Below are 25,109 nucleotides of genomic sequence, written 5' to 3'. Positions count from 1 at the left end.
CTAACAAGCAGTAAAACTAAATACGATCAGTTATTGATAAGGATTGGCTTTTAATTAATCAATCAATCGAATTGGAGCAAAAAACTGCAGCCACTAAGGCCCCCCAGGACTGACTTTACAGACCCCCTGATTGAGGGCATCAGCAGGCAGTTGTATCCAGAATGGTCTACTGAAAACTGTAAAGATCAGAATACAAACAACTTATTATTTCTGGAGTGCAAAGTGCAGCAAAAATATGGATTAGGTAAAACTAGTAACTCTATAGCATGGCCTGTTTAAAATCACAAATCAGAGCAGCAAGATAAAAGGAAACATTTATTTATGAGGCCGAAAAGGCCATGAAGGACCTATTGAAAACAAAAGAATATTATAAAATCCATTTACCTAACGAGTACAAATTCAAACAAAAGTTTCTAAAAAAAAATCAAAATAAAACCTGACTGAGGCTTATATTCAAGGTTTCCATTAAAAAATGAAGACAATATTCATAGAGGTTTGGATTTTTGCTCTTAAATCAGACCCATCCTTCTGGGTGCTAACATGTTTTACAACATTTTCATGGTGACCTCACTGTCTTTGATGTAATAATGTCTAGTGTGTTGTATCATGGTAACATGAGGTATCAAAAACAGAAAATGCTGAAGACTATAAAACAAAATGGCAGCACTTGACTTAAAACAAATATGAAAACCTCAAAAAAACAAACAAAAATGCTAAAATCACAACACAGCAAAACAAACCTGCAGGTCCAAGCCCTTGTTTCAGCCATTAAAGATCCTGATGCTTGATAACGGTGTGAAGGTACATATTACAGACAGGGTTTGCAAATTTTTATTTCTTTATAATAAACGGTCACAGTAATGTCTTTACAAATAAGAGGAATGTCTTTTAAAGTGATAATTTTATCTTTGACTATGTGATCACTCAGTAAATGCATTTAAATATTGTAACTACCGAGGGGTGCCAATGAGTGGGTTTAAATAAGATATTTTTTTAAACCAAACCACCCTTATACTAATCACCCTTGCAAAGATCAGTCACAATACAATCAAATTAATCAAATTCGTCATCCTTGCTTACTCCAAGAATGTCACTTGCTGCCTCCCACTTCTGACTCCCTGATGTGAGGCGATGGGCTCCTTTTCAAGTTGGACCCAGGAATGCCTCCAGTGCCACAGCATGTCCTCTTGGAAGCACTTCCAAGTCATATGGAAAGCAAAAAGGTCCTCCCCGGTTGCGCCCTCTACTGGCACCCAAGGACCCCGACAGGGTTAAACTTCCAGACACCAACACCCAAGCACAGCTGCCAGTGTGCTTTTGGGATGCCAAAAGAGGACCACTGCCACCTTCTGTATGGGGGATGTAACTGCTGCCGGTTTCTTCTGATCCAACACTTATATTATTCCTGAAGGGCAAAAAGTAATTTCCTTGTCCAGCTGACCAGCTCTTCTGTTCTTCCATCCTGGCCTACCGTCCAGGCAAAAAATTATCTTCCATCCCAGCTGGGATGCTCGACCATCCTCTTTATACACTTACAACATCAAAACACTGCTATCTATTTAGATTGGCATTGCAGTGTGCTGGAATACTCTAGCAACTCCGAAGTGCACAATCAGTAGTTTGTCCTGGGCTAAATTTACGTGCACATTTATGAAGCAACTTGAATTTCATTTATTGAGCCTATGACGAGATGACTTCTCTCAACACTTTTGCATTATTATTTCTGAGAGTAAAGTACTGTAAAGTGTTCAATTAACCATAACCATGACTCTCAGTCTTACCCATCCGACTCCAAGCAAGTCCTGATCAGGCTGCATGGTGTAAGGTGGCGATGGTAAACGCTTTGATTTCCAAAGTGTTTGTTTTTGAGGTTGAAAGACTTTCATTTATCATATGTTTCTCTAATTATGTATGTTCCTTTCAATACATCCATTGGAAAATACATAAACCAAATACACTTACTTTTAGTAATATGTGAAATTCTCAGAATTATTTTACTATTTTGTCAGGAAGACAAACTGGGGTTTTTGCACAGAGTTGCTAGGTGAGGAGCTCAGTGATAGATGAGGATCTTGGAGTCAAACTGCTGCGTCTGTGGATTGATAGGAGTCAGATGAGTTGGGATACACGCAGAAGTCTTGGACTAAGGGTGCACCAGGCATTGTCCACTAGGAAAGAGACCAGAAGCAGACTTGGAACATGTTGGAGTGGGCTGGTCAATCCAACACTACTAACACTAATCTCATTGGAATACATGGAGTGAAAGTGATTCATTGCTTGGTTGGACGTTGAATTAAATTTAGTGAATGCTGAGACATTCAAATTAAAGTATGCCATTTGTATTTGCTCCACACTGTAACTTCATTTTTTCTAAAAGTGAAAAGAAAAAACAAAGTTCAGTATATTCTTTATCTCTGTGAAGCATATATTGATATTTCAGACAATTCAGTACACTGTGGTTTCAGTGTAACAGCTCACACATACTGAGGTGGTTGGGATGAGAATTAAGCTTCCAAATCTGAGGATGGCATTCTTTCTTGGAGAACAGGAGCTTGTTTCATGCTGGGAGAGTTCAAATATCTTCTGGCTTTGTTCATTAGTAGGGGCAGAGGTGATTGTGAGAGTAACCAAAAACATTGCCACAGTTCTGGCAGTTATATAAATGTACTATTGTACTGGATTGTGGTGGATTTAAGACGCCAGTTTGACCATTATTCCGACATCCCAATTCTTACCAATGATTATGAGGTCTGGGCAGAAATGAGAAGAATAAGATCTTGAGTACAAATAGCTGAAATGAGGGTCTTGTGTGACGTTGCTGGATTGTAATTTGAGGAGCATGACATTATAGAAGAACCTAGGAGGGGAATACTCTGGATTATAAGTAGTTTATTCAGTTGTGTTGGTCACGTAGAATGCCCCCTAAATGTCTCCCACAAAAGGTGTATCAGACATGACCCACTGTGAGAAGGCCAAGAGGCAGAACCAGGACACATTGGAGGGACTTGGATGTTCTGAGAATGTCTCAGTATTCCATAGGAAGCCCCTGAAGAAAATCGCTTGGCATATGGAGGCCTGGTCAACCCACTTCCAGTGTGTTCCTACAATAACTCTCACTAGGAAAGATGGGAAGAAAATGATAATGATGATGACCAAATGATCAAAAGAAAGAGAATGAGACACTTTTATACTGTATATGTATTAAATGCAAATAAACATTTTAAAAAATTAGCCTTAGCAAACTGTACATACATAAATATTTTCTTCATTATTTGCTTTACACCCAATAATCTCTTTCATGTTCACAATAAGGGATCTAATTAATTACATCCAGTTAGCTGTTTGAATATAAAAGTACCGTTCACCTTTACACTGTGTGTGCTCTGCAGTGATTGGTTTCAAAAGCAAGGATTATTAGAGCATGCCAAAAAAATAAAAGTAAAAAAATAATTGCCATATAAGCAATTTAGAATGTTATATTACACATCATTCAAATGTTCTTAACAAAGAAGAAAGGCTTGTTTCAATCGCAAGTATCGATGCTACAATACTGTACTCATTGTGGACTGGCTGACCTGATTTCAGCCAGCATCAGTGATTCCCAGCGTCTTGACAATTTTCTGATCAGGGAGAACAAGCACTTATGTAAGAAGAACATCATTTTCTTGCAGTAGTAATTCACTAACAATTAGTGGAAATTATTACTTTATCTCATAATTGGTTTGTTTTTTGCTCTTGGCGAATGATTTTACACAGATCTTGGAAGAGTAAAAATAGTCTGTCAGTCTTTTTGTGTTTCCCTGCACGTTCCTGGATGGGATGAATAAATGAGAATGCATTAAACTGAATTTGTGCCTCATATCGGTGGTGGTCCATTAGTGTATCGCAGCATGGGGTGAAAAGATCTTGCAAAGTTGTTGGACAGTGCACAGCTGTAGTCTTCTTCCGTCATGGGCACAAGACAGGCTAACCCAATAAGTAGGAGTAGCAGCAGCTGAAGAGGCAGCGCAGCTCGTAGCACACGAAGGAAGAAGGACTGGGAGTGCTGGGTCTCAGAATGGGAAGAACCGGATCCATCGCTTCTGTGAGGCCTAATTAAAGAGGAAAAGACAAAAGAACAAACAGGCATTGTCCTTAGATTTGGGCAAATTAAATAATTATTGGTGTAGTATTAATATCCTGATAAGTAATCTTCAAAAATACTGTATATTCACAGTTACACAATGCCACTGCCTCAAACAGGACTGAATCAAGCTAGACTTTACTAGATCTTATGCAACGTCTTGGGAGACACATTTTTAGTGTTGAAACACTAAAGGTTACTATACACCCATAAAAAAGTAAATGGTGGAAATGTCCAACAGCAGTAGGATTAACCAAATGACATTTTGAGCAATTCTTTTATTCAGATACAGTAGATGATTTTTTATTGTGTGAGATTTTGCACTGGAACATCAAGCATAAACAAACTAATAAACTAAAGCTAAAACCCACAAAGAAGTAGAGCCCACAAGCAGGTAATGAGCCTCAAAGAGACTTCCATCTTCTTATTCAAAGCTCCTTCTTTGTGTGATTGAGCCAAAATCGACCATTCTAGTTCAAACTGTAAATTTAGGTTAAAGCTAAGTAAAATATTGGGAAGAGATATTTACTGCACCCTTAGAATTCATGAATTGTGTAAGAAAGTAAACACTGGTCCATTGGTTTCTTTATCCCAAGAATACTTTGACTCAATCTTAGATGTAATAGCAGTCATTTGCAGTGTGCACAGATACACAGTAGATCACTCTGTTTTTATAAAATCGTTACCTTGACCAGACTTCTCTCTACTAAATTAGAAAGAGCATTCAGATCCTTGAATTAAAAAAAGGACATCACTTGCTCACATAACAAGTAGCTGATGTGTCATAGAAGAACAATGGTACCTTTAGAGCACATAATGCAAGATATGCAAGCTTTCTCTATGTTAGAAACATTGCATCAGTAAAACACCTAGCTGAAATGTAGTACCAAAAATAGAAGAGAAAAGGGCACAAAATGCAATGCCTGGAAATAAAGTACATAAAAAAAATAGGAATTCAGTTTGAATGTTGCTGGTTCTTCATTCATTCTTTACCTCTGGAGGACCCTTTTTAATTTGCAATTTAATTAAATTCATCTCTGTCATATCATTTTTAATAAAAGCTAAATTAATTTGTCTCATGCTATATGCTATAACATCAGCTGTAGCTGGGAAAAATAATTTTATTAGAATAATTGACTGTATTTATATTCTAAAAATACATCCATTCTTGCTGACAGAAGAATGAAATATTAGTATGCTACCACCCCCAGTGTTTGTTCATGACAACACAAGGTAAACTGGACTGCTATGGGTCAGATTGCATGTCCAGTGGTCACTGGGTATGAATGCTTGTGGTGGATAGGGGTGTTACTCAAGTAAGATTCTGCATCTTCTACTTAACAGATTATCACTTTTGTCTATTATTATAATGTGTGGCCTTTATTTAGCTAAATAAATTTCATCACAAAAAAAGAAAAACAACAAACTACTTAATAGAGAATGAGAGAGTTTTTTGAAATGATATGGATGGAAGAAAATAAGAAAGTTAAGTACCAGTGGAAAATAATCAATTGGGGTCTTAACTGTGTATCTCTGCTTGTATCTCAATTTAGACTTGACAAAACTGTAACACCACTCTTGGTTGTGTAATACAAAGGTACCATCCCACAAGTTAGTAGTGCATTATAAACAGATAACTGTAATTATGAGCAGCTTGGAGAATATGGGAATGATGTGTCTAGAAAGTTACAAGGATGTCACAGTGCAGAAGGAAAGTCCTGATGGAAATCGTGCAGAGAGAGAGAGAAAAAGAAGGAAAACCCCACACTGAACAGCTGTACAGCGTTTATACCAATCAGTGTAGGTGCCAGCAGCACCAGGGAGCGGTAAGCCATGTGACACAAAAAAGGAACCCCGGATGTAAAGTTCATTAGCAATGCAAACGTTTTGTTAAGATAAACATGAGAGAGACACACATAAGGAAAACATATTTTTCCAGGGGCCTAGAACCCTGCACTGAATAAGGCCAAATAAAAATCTACTAGAGTTTCTTTCATATTTTTTGTTTTTGTTCCTGACCGTGTGATGACCCCAAACTAAATGGCTACACATATCTTGGTGAGAAGCAGCTATCTAGTACCATGAAACTATCCATATCACACTGAATGGCAGGATTCCAGTTTATCTTAAGATCACTACGTCACACTCAGCATTATTTTGTGTCTATCAAACATACAACCCACCAAGTGTCCATTCAAGCCAAGGAGTGCCAGCCGCCCTGTAAAGTGACTATGACTGACTGAAGTTGTGGTTTCCAGGTCATAAACTCGCCGATTTTTATACATAAATGATATTGGTTGCAACTGTTTGCTTTATTTCTGGATGTAAACTTTTTCTATCTTAAATGCACTTAATCTCAGGTACTCCAAATAATAACTATAATTTGATTGGAAATAAAAGATAAAACATTTTTAGCTTTCAGTTTAATTTGCTTACCTGGGTCATAGCACATGTACATGGTAAAAAAATGAAATTGACCAGAAGATGGAAAAGACAAGCTTATGATTAATATGATTAAAACAACAAACATAGTCTGAAATGGTAAAGTCAAATGACCTAGCCAAGCAGAGTGTAAAATCAAGTCAAGGACACAAAAACTTCTAATGCCCTGAAAAGATTTTACTAGCTAGTTCAACTAACATTGTTATTGCACATAATTTAAATCTTGGGCAATGGGAGCAGTGCAGCACCACTCTAAGTACCTTCTGGGTAATGTCACATGGTCCAACCTCTGTGTCATGTGACAGCAACAAAGGAAGCGCTAATAACAATAACCAAAATTTTGACACCATGAGAAATTGTTGTTGCAAAAATAAAATTTGATACATTTTTAAAACTACTTGAAAATAGAGATTCATTTTTAAAAAAGAACAAAATGGAACTGACCAAATTCCCCAACATGAGAGAAGTAGGATGCATGCATTCTTTTATGTGATGCTAGAAGGTGGTAGGTGAGTGATTTTTGGGATGCTGCTAAAGATAAAACAGGGCAGGCAGAAGGAATTCCTCACAGTCCGCTCCCGGGAGTTTTTTATGTTCAAACTATGCTTTCATTTGGCTGAGCTGTTAGTGTACTCAAGCATTTTTATGTACAATATCAACTAACTTTATGTTCCATCAGTTCTTAATCATGCATTTGCAAACACTAAAAAGTCACAATAAAATACTGTGTAATGTTCAGTTCCCTCTGATGACACAGTCTGACCTCTACAAAATTATGTTCTTTCTCCATTTTTAATTACCGAAGTAATCGTTTCATCAGTTTATTTTGTGATGTGGTTTAAAATAATAATTAAGGCCAAAACGCTCTTTGCAGTATCACAGAATTTCATGTGAAAGTTCAATAACACTCTTTTCAGATGCCAGCATTGAGAGTTAATGAGGTAGAGCCAGGAACAAGAGGAACACAAAGTGCTTTAATTACGTTCCAAGCAGGTATTTCTCTGAAATCTGATCAGCAGTTTTATTACTTGTTCAAGGTCCAAACATTTCTGTGCTTGACTAAAAGGGACAGGAGCATCACATTTTAGTTTCCTACTGCATAAAATCATCCTGAAGGTCTAACTTTGTCTATTCAGTGTGCCTACTCTTATAATGTATCTGTGGAATAATTAATAAAAGCATTACTGGAAAAAAATGTAACAAGCATGCAACATGAAAGACAAATAAAAAGCAAATTCTAAATGAAAGAATATTTACGTTTTTAAGTTACATATTTATTAAAATCAGTGGCGTCCAGAAATACACAGACCCACCTGATGGATATTTTACATAGGAGCTTTGTAACTTTTTCAAACTAGTCAAAAACAACTTACATTTTCAAGAACTGCAGCAAGATGGACAGAAATGAGGCATACAATGTCGGCCTTCACATTCCTGCAATATGTGGGAACTTCGCTATAGCCAAGGGATGATTGTTTCACTAAATTACCTCATATAAAAACAATGTATTTACTGCAGTCCATTTTTTCCATTAGAGGGCCACAGGGAGCCAGAATGTATTCAGCAGGATTGGGCACAAATTTACCTAACAGAAACATCTTAGGGATGTGGGGAAAAAGTACCTAGAGAAAACTTGTGAATAGGATGTGTATTAAGTACACCTAGTCAAAACAGAGTTAATAATAATAATAATTTTATACATGTATTTAGCACTTAGAGTTGATAATCAGCCTACCACTGCATTTCTTTAGCATGTGGCAGTTAACCGTGTGTACCTTGAGAGAATATACCTTTGTACCCGGGCCAGGAATGAAACTTGGGTACCTAAAGCTGTGCCACATTGCCCACTGAACATAAACAAAAACATATTCAGCAGTCATCTATCTACAGTATTTTCAGAATTAGAATTACTATGGCAGGGTACCTCAGTCACACCGTGCCATAACCAATTCAACATCAAGTCTTTGAGTGGAAAAAAAACTTTTTAGAAGGTGCCTAATAAACACAGGAACAACATGTAAACCACACTGATGAAGCAATCCAGCTGTAAATCAAATCGGGGTCCACTCGCTTTGACAAAGCAGTGCTACTGTTGTCATCTGAATGTAACAAAAATAGCAATTAAAAAAAAAAAGTTTAAAAATCTCATTGTTTTATCTGCCACTGACATCTGTGCATCTGTCCTAAACAAGTGGCTACTGAATTTTATGTCATAGCTTTAGATGACTCCTTTTCAGCAGAGTTTGATAGGCATTTCATTTAGAACATTAGGAAACACTTTTGACAAGAACGGGCCATTCAGCTCAACAAAGCTTGCCAATTGTGTCCATCTAATTCCTCCAAAACAACATCAAGTTGAATTTTAAATGTTCAAAAAGTCCTACTACCCACCACACTACTTGGTAACTTATTCCATGTGTGTAAAAAGGTTTTTTAATGTTATTTACCCTTAACAAGTCTCTAACTGTGTCCCTGTGTTCTTGTTAAAGTAAACATACAGTAACAGTCTTGATACACGGGACTACAGTGATCCCCTGCTATATTGCCGTTCAGCTATTGCGCCCCTGCTATATCGCAGATTTTTCTGTGAAACATATCTAATTTTTTATCACGGAAATCTGTGGTTTTATGGTGATCGTTTTTTATGGGTTTTGACAACTTTTTACGTTGAAATAAGCATTTTTCTATGCTAAACTATTAATGACATAAAATGTATTACTGTAACTATAACATATATATACCTTTACTGTATATACTGTAAATAAAAATGGAGTAAAAATTCAATGAGTACATCCTACCTGTAGCGTACTTTGTGGCCAATTCATAACAAAGCATATGCTTTTCATTTGTCACTATGCGTGCTAGACAAGAGGTCGTTAGAACAATACATATTATAATTTATAATAACTATAACATAACTGTGAATATTGACTAAAATGCAGTAAAAAGTTAATATGTATATAAAATAATGAGCATTTAAGCAATAAAGTACAGTAAATCATTAAATATATGTACATTGTACACTACGGTAGGCAAAGAGTTTCACGTTACAGTACTCAGATGATTTCTTACAAGGCGCATTATCGGCTGAAAGAGGAGACTCAACCAATCAGAGCGGGATTTTCATTCTCTTGGGCTCTGATTGGCTGCTGCTAATGTGGTGTAATCTCGCAAGAACAGCAAGCATGGGTCCCCGATGCATCTCAGTTCTCTGCGTATCGCGTACCTTGCTTGTGGTCCGATTGTTGTGAGCAAACTTTTTGTGAGCTTTTCATTTTGTTTTAAGCCCTACGATGGCTCCCAAGCGTCCTGCATCAGCCTTTTGGTAGTAGTGAGTCTAAGTGCCAGAGGAAGACCTTGACCATTCAGGTAAAACTCCTGGATGTGCTTCAGGAAGGAAAGCGTTGCGCGGACGTCACTTGCCATTACAAATGTACATGTGTTTAAAGCATGTGGGAGGGGTATTTTAAGGCTTAAATTATGAAAAAATGTTTATTTATATGGTCTTTCTATATCACGGATTTTCACCTATCGCTGATGGGTCCGGAACGTAACTTACACGATAGGCGGGGGATTACTGTAATTCCTTTCATAGTTTTAATACTTCACTCATGTCACCTCTTAATCCATTTGCTTAGGATTCAACTCCTTGTAAGTCTTCCCCCTGCAATCACGGAATCAGCCTAGTTGCTCTTCTCTGACTTCATCTAGCGCTGTTATGTTTTATTTTATAATCTGGAGACCAAACTGCACACGCTATTTCAGATGAGGCCTCAGCAGTACATTATAAAGCTTGAGCATAACCCCCTTGGACTTGAACTCTACACAACGTGCTATATAACTTAACATTCTGTTAGCCTTTTAATGGTTTCTGAACACTGCCTGGAAAGTCCACTATGACTCCTAAATTTTTCTCATAAGGTGTCCTTCCAATTTCCGGGCGTACCATTGGGTATTCAAATCTAACATGTGTATATCCTATGTGTTATATCTTACCTTTACTTACATTAAATTATATTTGACACAGATCTGTCCAAGCTTGTATGCTGTACATATCCCTCTGTAACAATTCAGCATATTCTAGATTTTCTGGCAATTCACCTAGCTTGGTATTTATATAAATATATAGATGACTAGAATCCCCTTGATTTGGAAGCCACTTCTAACTGGCTACAGGAAGGCCTGTGCAAAGCATGGTCACAGAGAGTGCTGTCCCACTCAGGATGCTATGTTTATTACCCTGGGAGATGAAGGTAAAGTTCACAAAAAATGTACTTGTAAAGTACGCTCTTCTCAACTAGTCCTTCAAAGAGATGCAAATATTTTCAAATGAATTCAAATAATTAGTTATCTTTCTCATATCAAATGACATAAAAGGAGGAATCTGTTAAAAGGTTATTTAAGCCAAGCTGCTACTTATGAAAAGCAACCTTAATTTTTTTTCCAGGTTCATGATACTTTGGCAGCAGAAATAATTCACTGAGCAGTCATTTGGTGTTCCAGTGCAAGATCAAACACAAACCATGCAGAGTCAATGGCATGGCAAAATGAATACACACCTGACCCAAAGACTGGTAATACTGTAAATAAAATGTAATTTACCAAACCACTAACTTAACTCACTTGGATTTTGACCAATGTCACTATTCAGTAGAACAAATCTGTATTTCACGCTTGCAAGAGTAAAGCACTTAATATTGTACTTCATTGAGAGCATATAGATTAATAGATAGCTGACAGGCCTTGAAAAGCCTGCCAAGGTGCCAGCATTAAAGGCGGTGGGCGGAAATGCAAGCTGAAGAGAAATGATAGAGGCTTAACTGTTGTCAAATTCCTTGTTCAGCTGAGCAGTGCACTGAAAAACACACAACTTGAAAAGCATGCCCACTGTAAAGGATATGTTAGAAGCTAAAGGTCAGACTTGCAGCACCATAATTGTTGTTAGTGTGCTGTATATTAGTGCAAGATCCTCTCCACCCTCTTAAAAGAGAGCGTGGAACATCTGCAAATGTGGTATGGACAGTAACTAAATTATGATATTTTGCAAAATGTATCCAAATATGCACTCTTAACATTCTCATGCAATTACTGCATTTTACTGTACATTGTTAACATAAAGTAGTATGTTTTTCTAAATCATAAATGGCTAACCGCTTTTGCTTTTAATACATGCCTAAATACTTGACAGGAACATGACCTGCATTCTATTTGTAGTTTAGCAAAAATGTGGCATTTTACAATTATTTTAAAAGACTACTGGTAAATAAGAATTTTGGAAAAAAGATCACAGTCATAGTTACTGATGTTTTCTTAAAACCATTATAAAGGTTTATTATATGTCAAGTTTCTTCTATGTACGTAATATAACATCTTGTTATTATAACTTGATTACATATCATTCCCCAATCACTAGATAACTCTGTGATGTGTATAGTACAGTACTCAATCTGTCATTTTGGAATGTGGTTGAATTAGCCTAAAGGTCAAATAGCCTCCAAAACAACTCAAAAATGTTTAATTTCTATTTTTTTTTATTATTAAATTCAAAAATAGAGTTACACAGAAAATAATAATTACTTTTTAAATTAATTATACTTTGGAGAACGTCTGAGTCCATACTTGGATCTCAAGAAAGGAAATCACGTTTCCCAGAGATGAAATGTAATACTTTGATGCCAAAGGTCAGAAATAGCCAACAGTAATATGACACTGAGGATGTGGTCTGAGAGAATACAGTATGAAAAAAAGCATCTTTTATGCCCAATTTTCATTTGTAATTTAAAAAAAATAATATGTTCATCAACTACATTTATGTAACATCAATTGTAAGTGTTTGCAGACCCTATCAGCTTGTATAGCATATGTAATAACATCAGTCAAATTAGCCCCAAAATACTTTACATTAAACAAATTCATTAAATGTGCACTCCTGCATTTTTTCATTTCCTTTGCCATCATAACTTTAAAGATTCAGTTTCAGTGTCACTTTAGGATACTGGTCAAACACTGGATCCTCACTGGCAAAATTTTATTACCCCCTGCTGCTCACATGGCATTTTTTTTTTTAACACAGGACGTAACAAAAGAAACTGCACATTAAATGTGTCACATTTAAACAATTATTGACCAAAATACAAAAACACTTGGGGGCTGTGTGTGTAAAGCAAAATAATTGTTTTTAATGCAGGAATTAAAAGGTGATCTTTGCATTAAATATTATGACTCTTGTGTAATTCAGTTCATCTTGTGCCTAAATTCATGAGGCCACTAATATAATTGTATGCAGACCAAATGATAAAGACCACTGTTGATATTTTTCCCCATCTACATATGAGATGTTTGTTTCAGATTTTTGGCTGAAACATTTCCAAAGTACACCCAGACCCTTGTGTAATCTTACACCTTGGTGGCAGCCCATGTTTGCAGCTATGAAAAGTAATGACATTGTTATTAGTGACAAAAGATGTTTTATGATGGTCAAGATTCTGTACTTCAGTGTTGTAAATGTTTGGTAACCATGGTAAGTGGTGGTAGGAGGGGAAGAGGTTCAGAATTATGAAAGGAGAAGGGTTATTAGACAGAAAACACTGCCATCTAGTGGAATAAAAAGGCATTGAAAAAGATTGATTATATTTGTTAAAGTATGAAGCATAGAGAAAAAGCATTTGAAGCAGCATTTGAAGGACATCAATATCAAGCAGCCAAGGACAAAGGGAGCAAAAAAGGAAGCCCATATTAAATAAAAAAGACTGACTGAAGTGGGGAGATACCCACTCATCTATTACCTAGCCTTTATGTAGAATCTAGAATTATAGAAGATGATGAAATCCACTGCCATGATCTTTAGAGTTTAGTACTTGCAATCTGAGATGTTCAATTTTGCTTATATTGCTATTTGTTAAAAAGTACACTGCATTATTTTTTTAAATACTACAAAAGAAAAGCTTTGTTTTGTATAATTTTGTGCCATACTTTTTTGGCACTGGTTGTTCACCTGAATGCCATGCAAGTGAACTACATCCCAGCAGTCATAGTACTATACAGGTATAAAGGGATCATGGCTGAGTTTCATTATCTTCTCGGAGTTCTAGAAACCAGTAGAATAAGGTACCTGCTGTGTGGACTGCTGACAGAGGATCCAGGCTGTGAGAGACTACATTTGCCCCGTGGCTGTTTGCAATGAACAGGGGGTAAAGAAAGAGAATGTTCAGTCCAGGCAAATAAAGACAAGCTACCAATGAAAGAAACCAAAAAGTGCAGCAACAAAATCAAATGGAAAGGTGACAGATAACCCATGAAGACAAGGAAACTGGCTTTTCACTGCTATAAAAAAGAAAAAACCTTTCCTATATGCCAAATTCACTTTCTGAGAAGACTGTGAAGCATATTGTGTAATGCAGTAAATTTTATATGCTATAAGATGCCACATGTTAAATTACTAATTAGCATTTCAGAAGAAACAGATTGCACACTAAGAAAAGACATCTTTCTATATCCCTGTCATACAAAGAATATTACACAATTGATCAAAATAGAAAAAATATTCTGGAAATGCTGCTTATACGGAATCCTAAGTTTTCATTAGAGGTTACCGTATATCATATGTGTACATAAAAGATGTCAGCTGATAAATTTAAGGAGAGAGAGAGATATTGTTTCCAGCAAATTGTGTTTAGTATTTAAAAATCCATGTTGATGCACAATCCTTAACTTGAACTTGTCTGATGTGCATGACTATTCAGTTCTCTTTAAATTACCTTCTTCAAGTTAAAATGTGATTATCTTAATATTATAATATAAAATCATACTCAGATTGCAATGTCTAGCTTTTACTCAAAACGTCTACCTTACATGCAGATGTTCTGATATGGTGAAAGGCTTTACGCAGCAGCACGAGGAGCTCATACGAGATATTTGTCAACAGAGAACCAAAAGGCACTGAATTATTCTAACACTGAATTACTAAAGGTTCAGTTTTACAGTATTTAATTTAGTGTGCATCTGGAGACACTTTCATTAAAGATTTATTTTACACATGCTTGTTCTATAACTAGCTGATGTGGTCAAGTTACTACTCACTATGATAAAAATAGCTCTTAAAAGTTATTACAACAAGGGATCCCATAAAATATGGAAATCAATTCTGAATGGCAGGTGCTAGAACAAAACAAAACAATTTTATTGGTTTAAACTCAAATTAAATTAATTGTATCTATTCGAAGTTTGTCTTAAGCCTTAATTTATAATACACATTTAAAGTACACTGAGATTCCTGTTAAGAAAGGAGATTCACTGAATAAATTATTTTAAATGATCATTTAAAAAATGGAAATTGATTCCCCTCTGTAACAATAAGAACTTTACTTATTTTGTGTTATTGATCTTTCCTATTTGCCATGTAATTTACCCCACGTAGTAATAAAAGTTTAGAGTTAAAAGTTTTTGAATTAAAGTTTATGTGCTACATTTTTGAAGTATGGTATAGTTTTAATTCATTGAAATGTGTCACCTGCCTGCAAGATGAAAAGCCAGTGTTCCTTGAATAATTTGCTACAAGCATCTAATGGAAACTAGTGAATGCAGCAAAATCAATTTAAAAGAGACCAAAGTTTAATTAGACAGAACTTACAGATGTTTTAACAAGTAACTAAAACAATATATATAGGGAGTAAGGAGAACAGAATAAAATTAAACAACAGAACCTGAAAGGGGGATAATAAAATCTCCAGCACTACTTGCCTGTTCCAGGCAGACTCTATACATGCAGGAAAGAAGATGGGGAGGGACGGGATGGCAAGGGAAGGTAGCAGTAGAGTGGAGAGGCACTACGAGCTTTTGATTGCATGGTGGGTTCACTTTGGCATTGCTCTGGCACTCAACGCCTTGATGGTCTGCTACATCTCCATATTTGGCACACCCTCCACTTGAAACACCTTAGAATCTCTGGATTATACGTTACCGATCGACGTCGACTTGGAGTGGTCCTGCCAGATGCGGGGCTCAGGGAACCAGAAGTGTCCAGTTCATCAGTTGATGACCAAGAAGATAGATCCTACCAGAGAATAAGAAATGGAATGAATAGAAAATAGTAGAAACAAAGGCAATAAGTACTATAATACTATGTAACAAGGTTATTATAGTTAACGAAAACTAAAATCAAAACTGAAACTATTATTAAAAAAACATTTTTGTAAACTGAAATAAAATAATTAACAAAACCAAAATGAAAAACTAAAACTAAACGAAACTATTAAAGTAGCTGGAAAAACTAACTGAAATAAAATAATAATTTACTAAAATATTTTTTGTTTTCGTTTTTGAATGAATATTCTTGCTGTTAGTCTTTAACCCTTGTAAGTTTTAACTCTAAAACAGAAAGTCATCCACCACAACCTGCCTGCATATATTCATGCAATGAATGGCGGCTGTTCACACAGCATTTGCGGTGACAGAGCAAGCTGAGTGCGGGTGTGTAAAGTGTGAAAAATAGAAGGGGATTTGCATGCCGCCTTTCTTTGTGCTTGTTGTATATCAACATGTAATTCAAACGGCTGAAATCAGAATGTGCTGGTCAACAAAACGTTTACTATAGGGACAGAAAAATTATGAGTCAGTAACTAATGTTTCAGTTTATTTCTCAGGTGTCTTCTTTTTGTTGACAGCAATTTACCTGCCACTTTGCACAGGAGAAATCATTTTTACTTTCTCAAATACGAAGTATAGAGAAAGAATAGTAATCATGAAAAAATATCGATAACTCAAAAACGCAACGAGATAGATGGATAAAATTCGGCACGTGGTTGTTACATCATAATTATAGAACTGTATTAACTTTTTGGCCAAATCCATCACCCGGAAGTGGTACTTTACCTGAACACATACTCAATTTTTTTTTATTTATACAGCTGCAGAGTCCGATTTATTCAACTTTACTTTTTTAATAATTGTTCAATATATTATTAATTTGATTTGTTGTTGATGGTTCTTTAATGTACATAATATAAAAATATAATCATTGTCTTGCGGTTTACTCCTCAAATATCCATCCCCATATTTGAGTATACAAGAAAGTCGAGATTTTTGAAAATAGAACGGCACTGATCGAGAGACTGACTAGGTCATCATACAAGATCAGCATATTGTTGCTGACCAATCACTTTTGCTTTAAAAACATCATTTAACAACGAAGCGATACAAAGGTAGAGAGTCTGACAAATGATGAAAAACTACTAATGGGTTTTTGTATTTATTCCATATTTATTAATTTATCTTTTTTAGTTCATATTCACAACTTAAAATACCTGATATCGTGAAAGTAATCCATTAGCAGAATATTTTGAAATATTTGTCTCCCTTTTTTCAATGTTTTTCTCTCTCTCTCAAAATAGATAGTTGAAATATCATATTCTTTTTATTCTTAACATCATCATATATATTGCATACCAGGGATTTTTCCTGCCTTGCATCCAAACCTGCTGCAGTAGGCTCCAGGTTTCCTGAAATCCTACTCTGGATAAACAGGTTTGGATAATATATATGCTGTTCTTAATCTCAGACGCTGTCTCTGTTGTTTTGTGTTTGTTCATACTCTTAATCCGAACACATTTCTCCAGTTTTGATGTCACTACACTGGTTGCCTGTGTCATTCAGAATTGACTTTAAAATACTGCTTATGGTTTATAAAGCCTTAAATAATTTTATATATCGGAATGCCTGACACGTTATATTCCAAATCGTAACCTTAGATCTTCAAATGAGTGTCTCCTTATAATTCCAAAAGCTAAACTTAAAAGAAGTGGTGAGGCGGCCTTCTGCTGTTATGCACCTAAAATCTGGAATAGCCTGCCAATAGGAATTCGCCAGGCAAATACAGTAGAGCACTTTAAAACACTGCTGAAAACACATTACTTTAACATGGCCTTTTTATAACTTCACTTTAACTTAATACTGATACTCTGTATGTTCAATTCTTCATAATAACTATTCATAGTGGCTCCAAAATCCGTACTGACCCCTACTCTCTCTTCTGTTTCTTTTTCCGGTTTTCTTTGCCGCCACCACCACCTACTCAAAGCATCATGATGCACCAACATTGATGGACTGAAAGCCAGAAGTCTACGTGGCCATCATCATCAAGTCCTTCCATGAAAACCCTAAATACAAAGAGGACTGTTTGATTTATGTTAGGTAGATTGCCCAGAGGGGACTGGGCGGTCTCTTGGTCTGGAACCCCTACAGATTTTATTTTTTTTTCTCCAGCTTTTGGAGTTTTTTTTTTGTTTTTTCTGTCCACCCTGGCCATCAGACCTTACTTATTCTATGTTAATTAATGTTGACTTATGTTTATTTTTTATTGTGTCTTCTATTTTTCTATTCATTTTGTAAAGCACTTTGAGCGACATTATTTTGTATGAAAATGTGCTATATAAATAAATGTTGATCGATTGATTGATTACCTGCTCTTGCCCTGCTCATTATGGGTTTACTGCTCTTATGGTGGGCTATTCAAGACACACCACCCCTAACCTTGACATTACATGGTTGTTGTTCTTTGTTTCCCTCAATACAGCTAGGTGGGGTCTGCACACTGATTCAAGTCTAAGAGCCCTGTTCATCCTAAGCCCCTGTGATTTTCATGAGAAAATATTTTAAAAATTATAAAATTGTGTAAAATTGTTCATATTCAGTGTCTAGTTTTGATTATGATTGTTTTTATCAGACAAAAACAAAACCAGATAGCAAACCAGGCAGTAGAGTAAGCTTCCACTAACATTATACTCATATCCAAATCTGTTAAGTGTACAGTTCTCTCTGATTGTGACACAAAACTACGTAGGCACTCCATGCCATAATTACTAAAACTAAAACTGAAACTAATATACAGGTATATAAAAATAAAATAGAAATGTGTTTGTGAACTAAAAACTAAACTAAAACTAAAAATACACGATGAAGGAAAACTAAAACTAAACTGAATTTCCAAGTAAGGTCAGAAAAAATATAAAATTAAAAACTAATATAAAAAGGCAAAACTATAATAACCTTGCTATGTAAGCCAAATTATGGATTTAAAAACTTCAGGAAAAAAGAAAAAACTTTTCAAATTGTTAGATAAACATACAAAGGCTTAGAGATAAAAGCTGGCTTCTAAGAATGTGTTTTACTTTTGTTGGGACTCACCAATTGGCTGCTTCTGATGTCTAACAACTTTTCCAGGTCTCTCAGGTCTTGTGTGACTTCCTTCAGAAGAAGCTTGAGTCGGTTCCCAATGACATGTACCTTTTCATTGGCTTCCAAGCAATCTGCTCCCACAGCATTAACCAGCAATTGACTGGACATGCTTTGTAGGGAGACCACCTTCATCTGAGATTCAAGTAACTCCTGTCTGATTTGCTGAAACAATAGTATAGTGCAAATTAAATACTTCATGATTTTTTTATTATTTAAATCAAACTGGTGAATAAATTGACAAATTACTATTTTCACTTTATTATTCCATTCATCTATCATCAATCCTGCTTAATCCAGTTCAGGGTCATGGGGGCTTAGTCTATCCCAGCAACATCACATACAAAGCAGGAACTAATCTTGGACAGACATTTTATCATTAGTGCAGTATAGGGCAAGTTAACTTCATCATCCTCGTTACAAGTAAACTGGTGCACCCTAAAAACACAGACTGGCACTGAGAAAAAGTATCAACTATACACAAACTCTGCAGGCAGCAATGCTAACCACTATACCACAATGCTGCCAAAAATCTTCTATGCTTCTAAATCTTTTATGTTCATAATGAACAATTTTTTAAAGAATCTTAATAATGCATACCATCCTAAAACACTTTATAGATACAGTAGTTTTTACAAAAATGCACAAGTGCATTGGCAAGTCATTTCTTCTGATCATAGAAGCCCTTTGAAGAAACAAAATATTAAAATATGCATCAATCAGTGGTTTCCTTTACAAATTAGCAATTATATGCTTTTATGTATTCAAAATGTAAAAATAATATGAAAGCACTGAGCTGCAGAAATGGAGAGTTACTTATTAAACTATAAACTGCAGTCACTGTGTGTCTTACAAGCCAAAGGTTGGGAGAAATAACTCAACCAATATAGCACATTAATTAAGACTTGTAAAGCAGTCTTCTCCTTTTGGTGCATATATTCAGAAGAAACCACAAAGACTAACCCTGCCTTCACTCGGTTGCTTATGAGATATTTCTAAATGCAATGTAGTGCTTATGTCTGACAATGCAGTGCATCACTACAGGCATGTCAGGAAGGACAGAAAGACAGAATAAAGATAGCCTGGGCACTTGCCCTATGCCCTATTCTAAGTTCATCCATCCATTATTCAACCCACTACTGTATATCCTTTATGAAGGCCAAAACACCTTTTACTTAATAAATAAACAGTAGGTGCACCAAGAGATACTGTATTTACATTGCTTTTCCATACCAAACTACACGCTGACCTAGAGCATTACAGTTACACATTACAAGTCCGGTCTAACAGTATAATCACAATACACTGCACTAACAGCACACAGACTGTTACCCAATGAAAACACAGCGTTTTGACTCTAGTAGTTGTGGGATTTTGAAACAAACTACCAGAAGCAGAAATCTTGGCAACTTTTAAGAAGTGTCTGGGTGAGATATTGGGACAACCTAGCTATTAGACATCTAAATAACTTATGGACTAAATGATCTAATGAATTTCCTATGTTCTCTTATCAGCATATAAAATGGTGTAGTAACATATGAACTTCAAATGAAAGTAATGCTTGTTCCAATAATATTTGTACATTATTTGATTCTCAGTCAAAACCAAACAAAATATATTTGGCCAAACAAGAAGTGTCCACACATCTATTTGGCTAATGCAGAAATCAGTCTGACTATATAATAATTTTGACAATACTGTAGAGCACCAAAACCAAAAGTTGCTCAGTTTGACATGATGTCAATTAGCAACTAATTAGAAATTAAATCAAATAAGGCATCAAATGGGGGCAACACAGTGGCACAGTCCAGGGCTGGCTTCATGCTGCTTAAATAGGCTCTGGCTCTTTATGACCCAGTAATTAAATTAGATAGGCGGATTAAAGGCTTCATTTCATGACTGACACTACAGAAAAAATGAAAATTGCATTACTGAACTTAAATTTACTCTCTTGATTCCAACCATTGAAATAAATCAGATGTTTAAGATAATTTATATAATCTAAGAAAAGTAGCTTACCATGAGAATTTTGTGGTGGTCATGAAGGGTATCTGAGTCTAGATTTGGCTGAATGGGAACAATTTCATTTCTTCGCCGGTCAATATTTTCTAACCATAGCAGCAGTCCATGACTCATTTCATGAAAATCCTTCAAGAATCCATAGGACCAAAAATGTTACAATAACTCCATAAATTGCAAGACAGTTTCAATTTGCCAAGCTAGGCAGATTACACATTGGTATATGTAATACATTATTGACTTATTGCACACATCATACCACTAAATGGAAGGGACTTTTCAGATCCTTTTAACTTGCTGGCAGTTAGCTGGTAATGTTACTAGATTAGTAATAAATATATTGAAAGCAACATGCTCATATTATCTCATTCACTTTATGCTCATTTCTATTAAAATAATATTACAGAAATTGAAATCTGTAATATTTATATATTATTAACAATAATAATACATATTATTATATAAATATATTTTATAATTTTATATAACATTTATGTTCAATACAAGCCAGATTCTAAAACTAGTACCTCAACAGTGAACACATTGTATTTGTTAAATAAATATTAGACAATACAGGAAGGAAAAAATCAATGAAAAAGTCAATGTCAGCATTAGCTTACTTGGCATTGCATAAGGGCATCCTGCAGTGAGACGCGCCACTCCTCAATTAACACTCCCACACGGTCCCACTTCTTATTCATTTGTCCCAATCGGGTCTGCAGCTCTTGAGCCTCCTCAGTGTTCGACTGCACAAATTCAGAGCTGCACAAGTTGATTGAGAGGATGATGGCTTTTCGATTGTCAACAGCTTTTTGTAGTTCCTGGAAATACATTAAATAACAATGCTAAAAATGGTGTCCATGTTAACGACTTTACTTGTAAAGCAACCAATCAAACTGGACTCATGGCTCTGTAGCGGTGCTATGTCATTAGCCCTGCAACCTGGGTTGTAATTTTTCCTTTTCTCAGGTCTTGCGTTCAACCTGCATTCATAAAATGTTATGTAATTTCTTGATTGAATAATAAGAATTAAAATGATGACTTGCCTATTGTTTAAAACACATTTTCAAAATGCCAGTAATTGTATAATATATTAGAAATTAGTTTGCATAAGTATGAGTAAACAAACAAACATCAGTCTGGATGGAGATGTTAAACATTTATGCTCTGTAGCTTTTGCTTTTTCTCATAATGTAAAGTTTTGCATGTCAAACGATTTTTTAATCAAATTGTAACCTCACTGTTTTACCTACAGCAATTTACATAAAGTGATAATTTCTATTTAGCATAATGGCATATTCTACATAATTTCCTTTTATTACACATAATGATATCGTTACATCTGTGTATTTTCCATCTGAGCCTGTGACACCATTAACGGTGTGTGTTCTAAATTCACAGGATGTCCTCTCCTTTTGGCATATTTTGTGAAATTCTTACTTATCCTTATAAAAATATTTTAAAATTTTACTGAATTTGTCAACCAAAGAATAATTACTTGCTTAAATATTATTTACCAGTTAATAAAAGATAAATGCTCTAGTTTTGCTGTGATGGAGCCCATAAATGAATAATTAGCCACATTCACATGCTTATTATCAAATTACTGCTGAACTGGAAATTCCTTGAGGATCAGGAAATCTCTAAGATCAAATGCAGCTTAATGGTCTATTGATGCCATGGACAAAAGAAGCGTATGTTTTGATTATAATGGTTCTCCAGTAAAACATTAAGAGTCAAAAATCTCTAATCCTAATTTAGCATTTATAATTAGTCTTTTGCATGTGATATGTGATTAAGGCACTGTCAGGTATATCTGCTTTTCTCACTCTTTCCTTCTAGCAGACATTACAAGACAATTTGTATTGGCACCAAGAGATTCATTGAAATGTTTAACCCACAAGTTGTGTTGTGATTTTGTCCATTGATTATTTTTTGTTCAGTTAATTAAGCCCTTTTTTCTATAGATTTTGTCTCAATATGGTGGGTTTTATTAAGTTCTGATTATGAATTTTGAAATTATTCTCATAAAGTTATGTTATTATAAACTTTTTGCACCATTTTGTTTTTCTAGGGTGCTGCCATTGTCTGAAGTTAACATTACTATAGAATGTTGGCCCTTAAATTATGCTATTGCCATCATCAGTATGCTACTATTAGAATCTGCTTACAAGATGTGACACTGTCCAAGTTTGCAGATACTCAAATAAAAACATCCTGTTTCTTTGTTTTTGCTTTTTTTTTTTTCTTTTCTTCAATTTCTTGATTAGCAAGTTGCATTGTTGAAAGGACTGCATAATAGTACTTTCAATTTGCTGGTAATTTTATGTTTTTTTCCTTGTCATCCCTTTAAATTTGGTAGACTTTCTTGTGAGGCTTAACAAGTTGTAAGGCAGCAATTGTTGACAATTGAACAATCAATTGTACAACAAACAATGAAACATAACAAACACTGTATGTATATATATATATATATATATATATATATATATATATATATATATATATATACTGCTCAAAAAAATTAAAGGAACACTTTGAAAACACATCAGATCTCAATGGGAAAAAGAAATCCTCCTGGATATCTATACTGATATAGACTGGGTAATGTGTTAGGAACGAAAGGATGCCACATCGCTTGATGGAAATGAAAATGATCAACCTACAGAGCCCTGAATTCAAAGACGCCCAAAAATCAGAGTGAAAAATTATGTGGCAGGCTAGTCCATTTTGCCAAAATTTAATTGCAGCAACTCAAAATTGTACACAGCACTTTGTATGGCCCCAGTGTTCTTGTATACATGCCTGACAACATCGGTGCATGCTTCTAATGAGATGACAGATGGTGTTGTGGGGGATCTCCTCCCAGATCTGGACCAGGGCATCAATGAGCTCCTGGACAGTCTGAGGTGCAACCTGGTGGCATTGGATGGACCAAAACATAATGTCCCAGAGGTGTTCTATTGGATTTAGGTCAGGAAAGTGTGGTGGCCAGTCAATGGAATCAATTCCTTCATCCTCCAGGAACTGCCTGCATACTCTCACCACATGAGGCCAGGAATTGTCGTGCACCAGGAGCCACTGTACCAGCATAGGGTCTGACAATGGGTCCAAGGATTTCATCCTGATACCTAATGGCAGCCAAGGTGCCTTTGTCAAGCCTGTAGCGGTCTGTGTGACCCTCCATGGATATGCCTCCCCAGACAATCATTAACCCACCACCAAACTGTCATGCTGAATGATGTTACAGGCAGCATAATGTTCTCCATGGCTTCTCCAGACCCTTTCACTTCTGTCACGTGCTCAGGGTGAACCTGCTCTCATCTGTAAAAAGCACAGGGCACCAGTGGTGCATCTGCCAATTCTGGTATTCTATGGCGAATACCAATCGAGCTGCATGCTGCTGGGCAGTGAGCTCAGGGCCCATTAGAGGACATGGGGCCCTTGGGTCACCCTCATGAAGTCTTTCTGGTTGTTTGGTCAGAGACATTCACACCAGTGGCCTGCTGGAGGTCATTTTGTAGGGCTCTGGCAGTGCTCATCCTGTTCCTCCTTGCCCAAAGGAGCAGATACTGGTCCTGCTGATGGGTTATGGACCTTCTATGGCCCTCTCCAGCTCTCCTAGAGTAACTGCTTATCTCCTAGAATCTCCTCCATGCCCTTGAGACTGTGCAGGGAGACACAGCAAACCTTCTGGCAATGACACGTATTGATGTGCCATCCTGGAGAAGTTGGACTACCTGTGCAACCTCTATAGGGTCCAGGTATCGCCTCATGCTACCAGTAGTGACACTGACTGTAGCCAAATGCAAAACTAGTGAAGAAACAGTCAGAAAAGATGAGGAGGGAAAAAGGTCAGTGGCCTCCACCTGTTAAACCATTCCTGTTTTGGGGGTCATCTCATTGTTGCCCCTCTAGTGCATCTGTTGTTAATTTCATTAACACCACAGCAGCTGAAACTGATTAACAACCCCTCTGCTACTTAACTGACCAGATTAATATCCCATAAGTTTCATTGACTTTATGCTATACTCTGATTAAAAAGTGTTCCTTTAATTCTTTTGAGCAGTATATATAAAAAGTACAGGGTCCTAGAAACTATTGAAATTGTCAGAAAAAAAATGAAATGTCGAGATGTCAGGTAATTGAAAGTTTCTTCAGAGGTTTTGTTTTGCTGGCATGCTCGCCTCGCTTGTTTATTGGTGGCGGGAGGAAAAGTAAAAGGGATACCATTTGCCAATGTGCTTGCCTCACTTCTGTATTAGCTGCTAAGCAAGTGACTCTTTTGTCGATGGTT

The 25,109-nt window shown here is 36.0% G+C and overlaps 1 protein-coding gene across 8 annotated transcripts in view; it reads right to left on the bottom strand.

Annotated features, from left to right (window-relative positions):
- Positions 1 to 3,438: 3,438 nt before the first annotated feature.
- Positions 3,439 to 25,109, bottom strand: part of LOC120525468 (nesprin-1-like) — a 305,232-nt gene continuing 283,561 nt past the window's right edge. For 7 of the 8 annotated variants that reach the window (XM_039747791.1, XM_039747789.1, XM_039747790.1 and 4 more), the window contains 6 exons: positions 21,433 to 21,633; positions 20,813 to 20,941; positions 18,746 to 18,958; positions 15,525 to 15,617; positions 13,677 to 13,735; positions 3,439 to 4,091 (listed from right to left, as the gene is read on the bottom strand). In XM_039747791.1, the coding sequence (XP_039603725.1) occupies positions 3,857 to 4,091; positions 13,677 to 13,735; positions 15,525 to 15,617; positions 18,746 to 18,958; positions 20,813 to 20,941; positions 21,433 to 21,633 (930 nt within the window). In that variant the 3' untranslated portion in view covers positions 3,439 to 3,856. The remainder of the gene's footprint in view (positions 4,092 to 13,676; positions 13,736 to 15,524; positions 15,618 to 18,745; positions 18,959 to 20,812; positions 20,942 to 21,432; positions 21,634 to 25,109) is intronic. The other variant, XM_039747795.1, reaches the window with a different exon arrangement.

Source organism: Polypterus senegalus, chromosome 3 (genome assembly GCF_016835505.1).
Source record: "Polypterus senegalus isolate Bchr_013 chromosome 3, ASM1683550v1, whole genome shotgun sequence".
NCBI lineage: Eukaryota > Metazoa > Chordata > Cladistia > Polypteriformes > Polypteridae > Polypterus > Polypterus senegalus.
The sequence above is the reverse complement of the archived record's forward strand: the minus strand, read 5'-3'. Positions and strand labels throughout refer to the sequence as shown.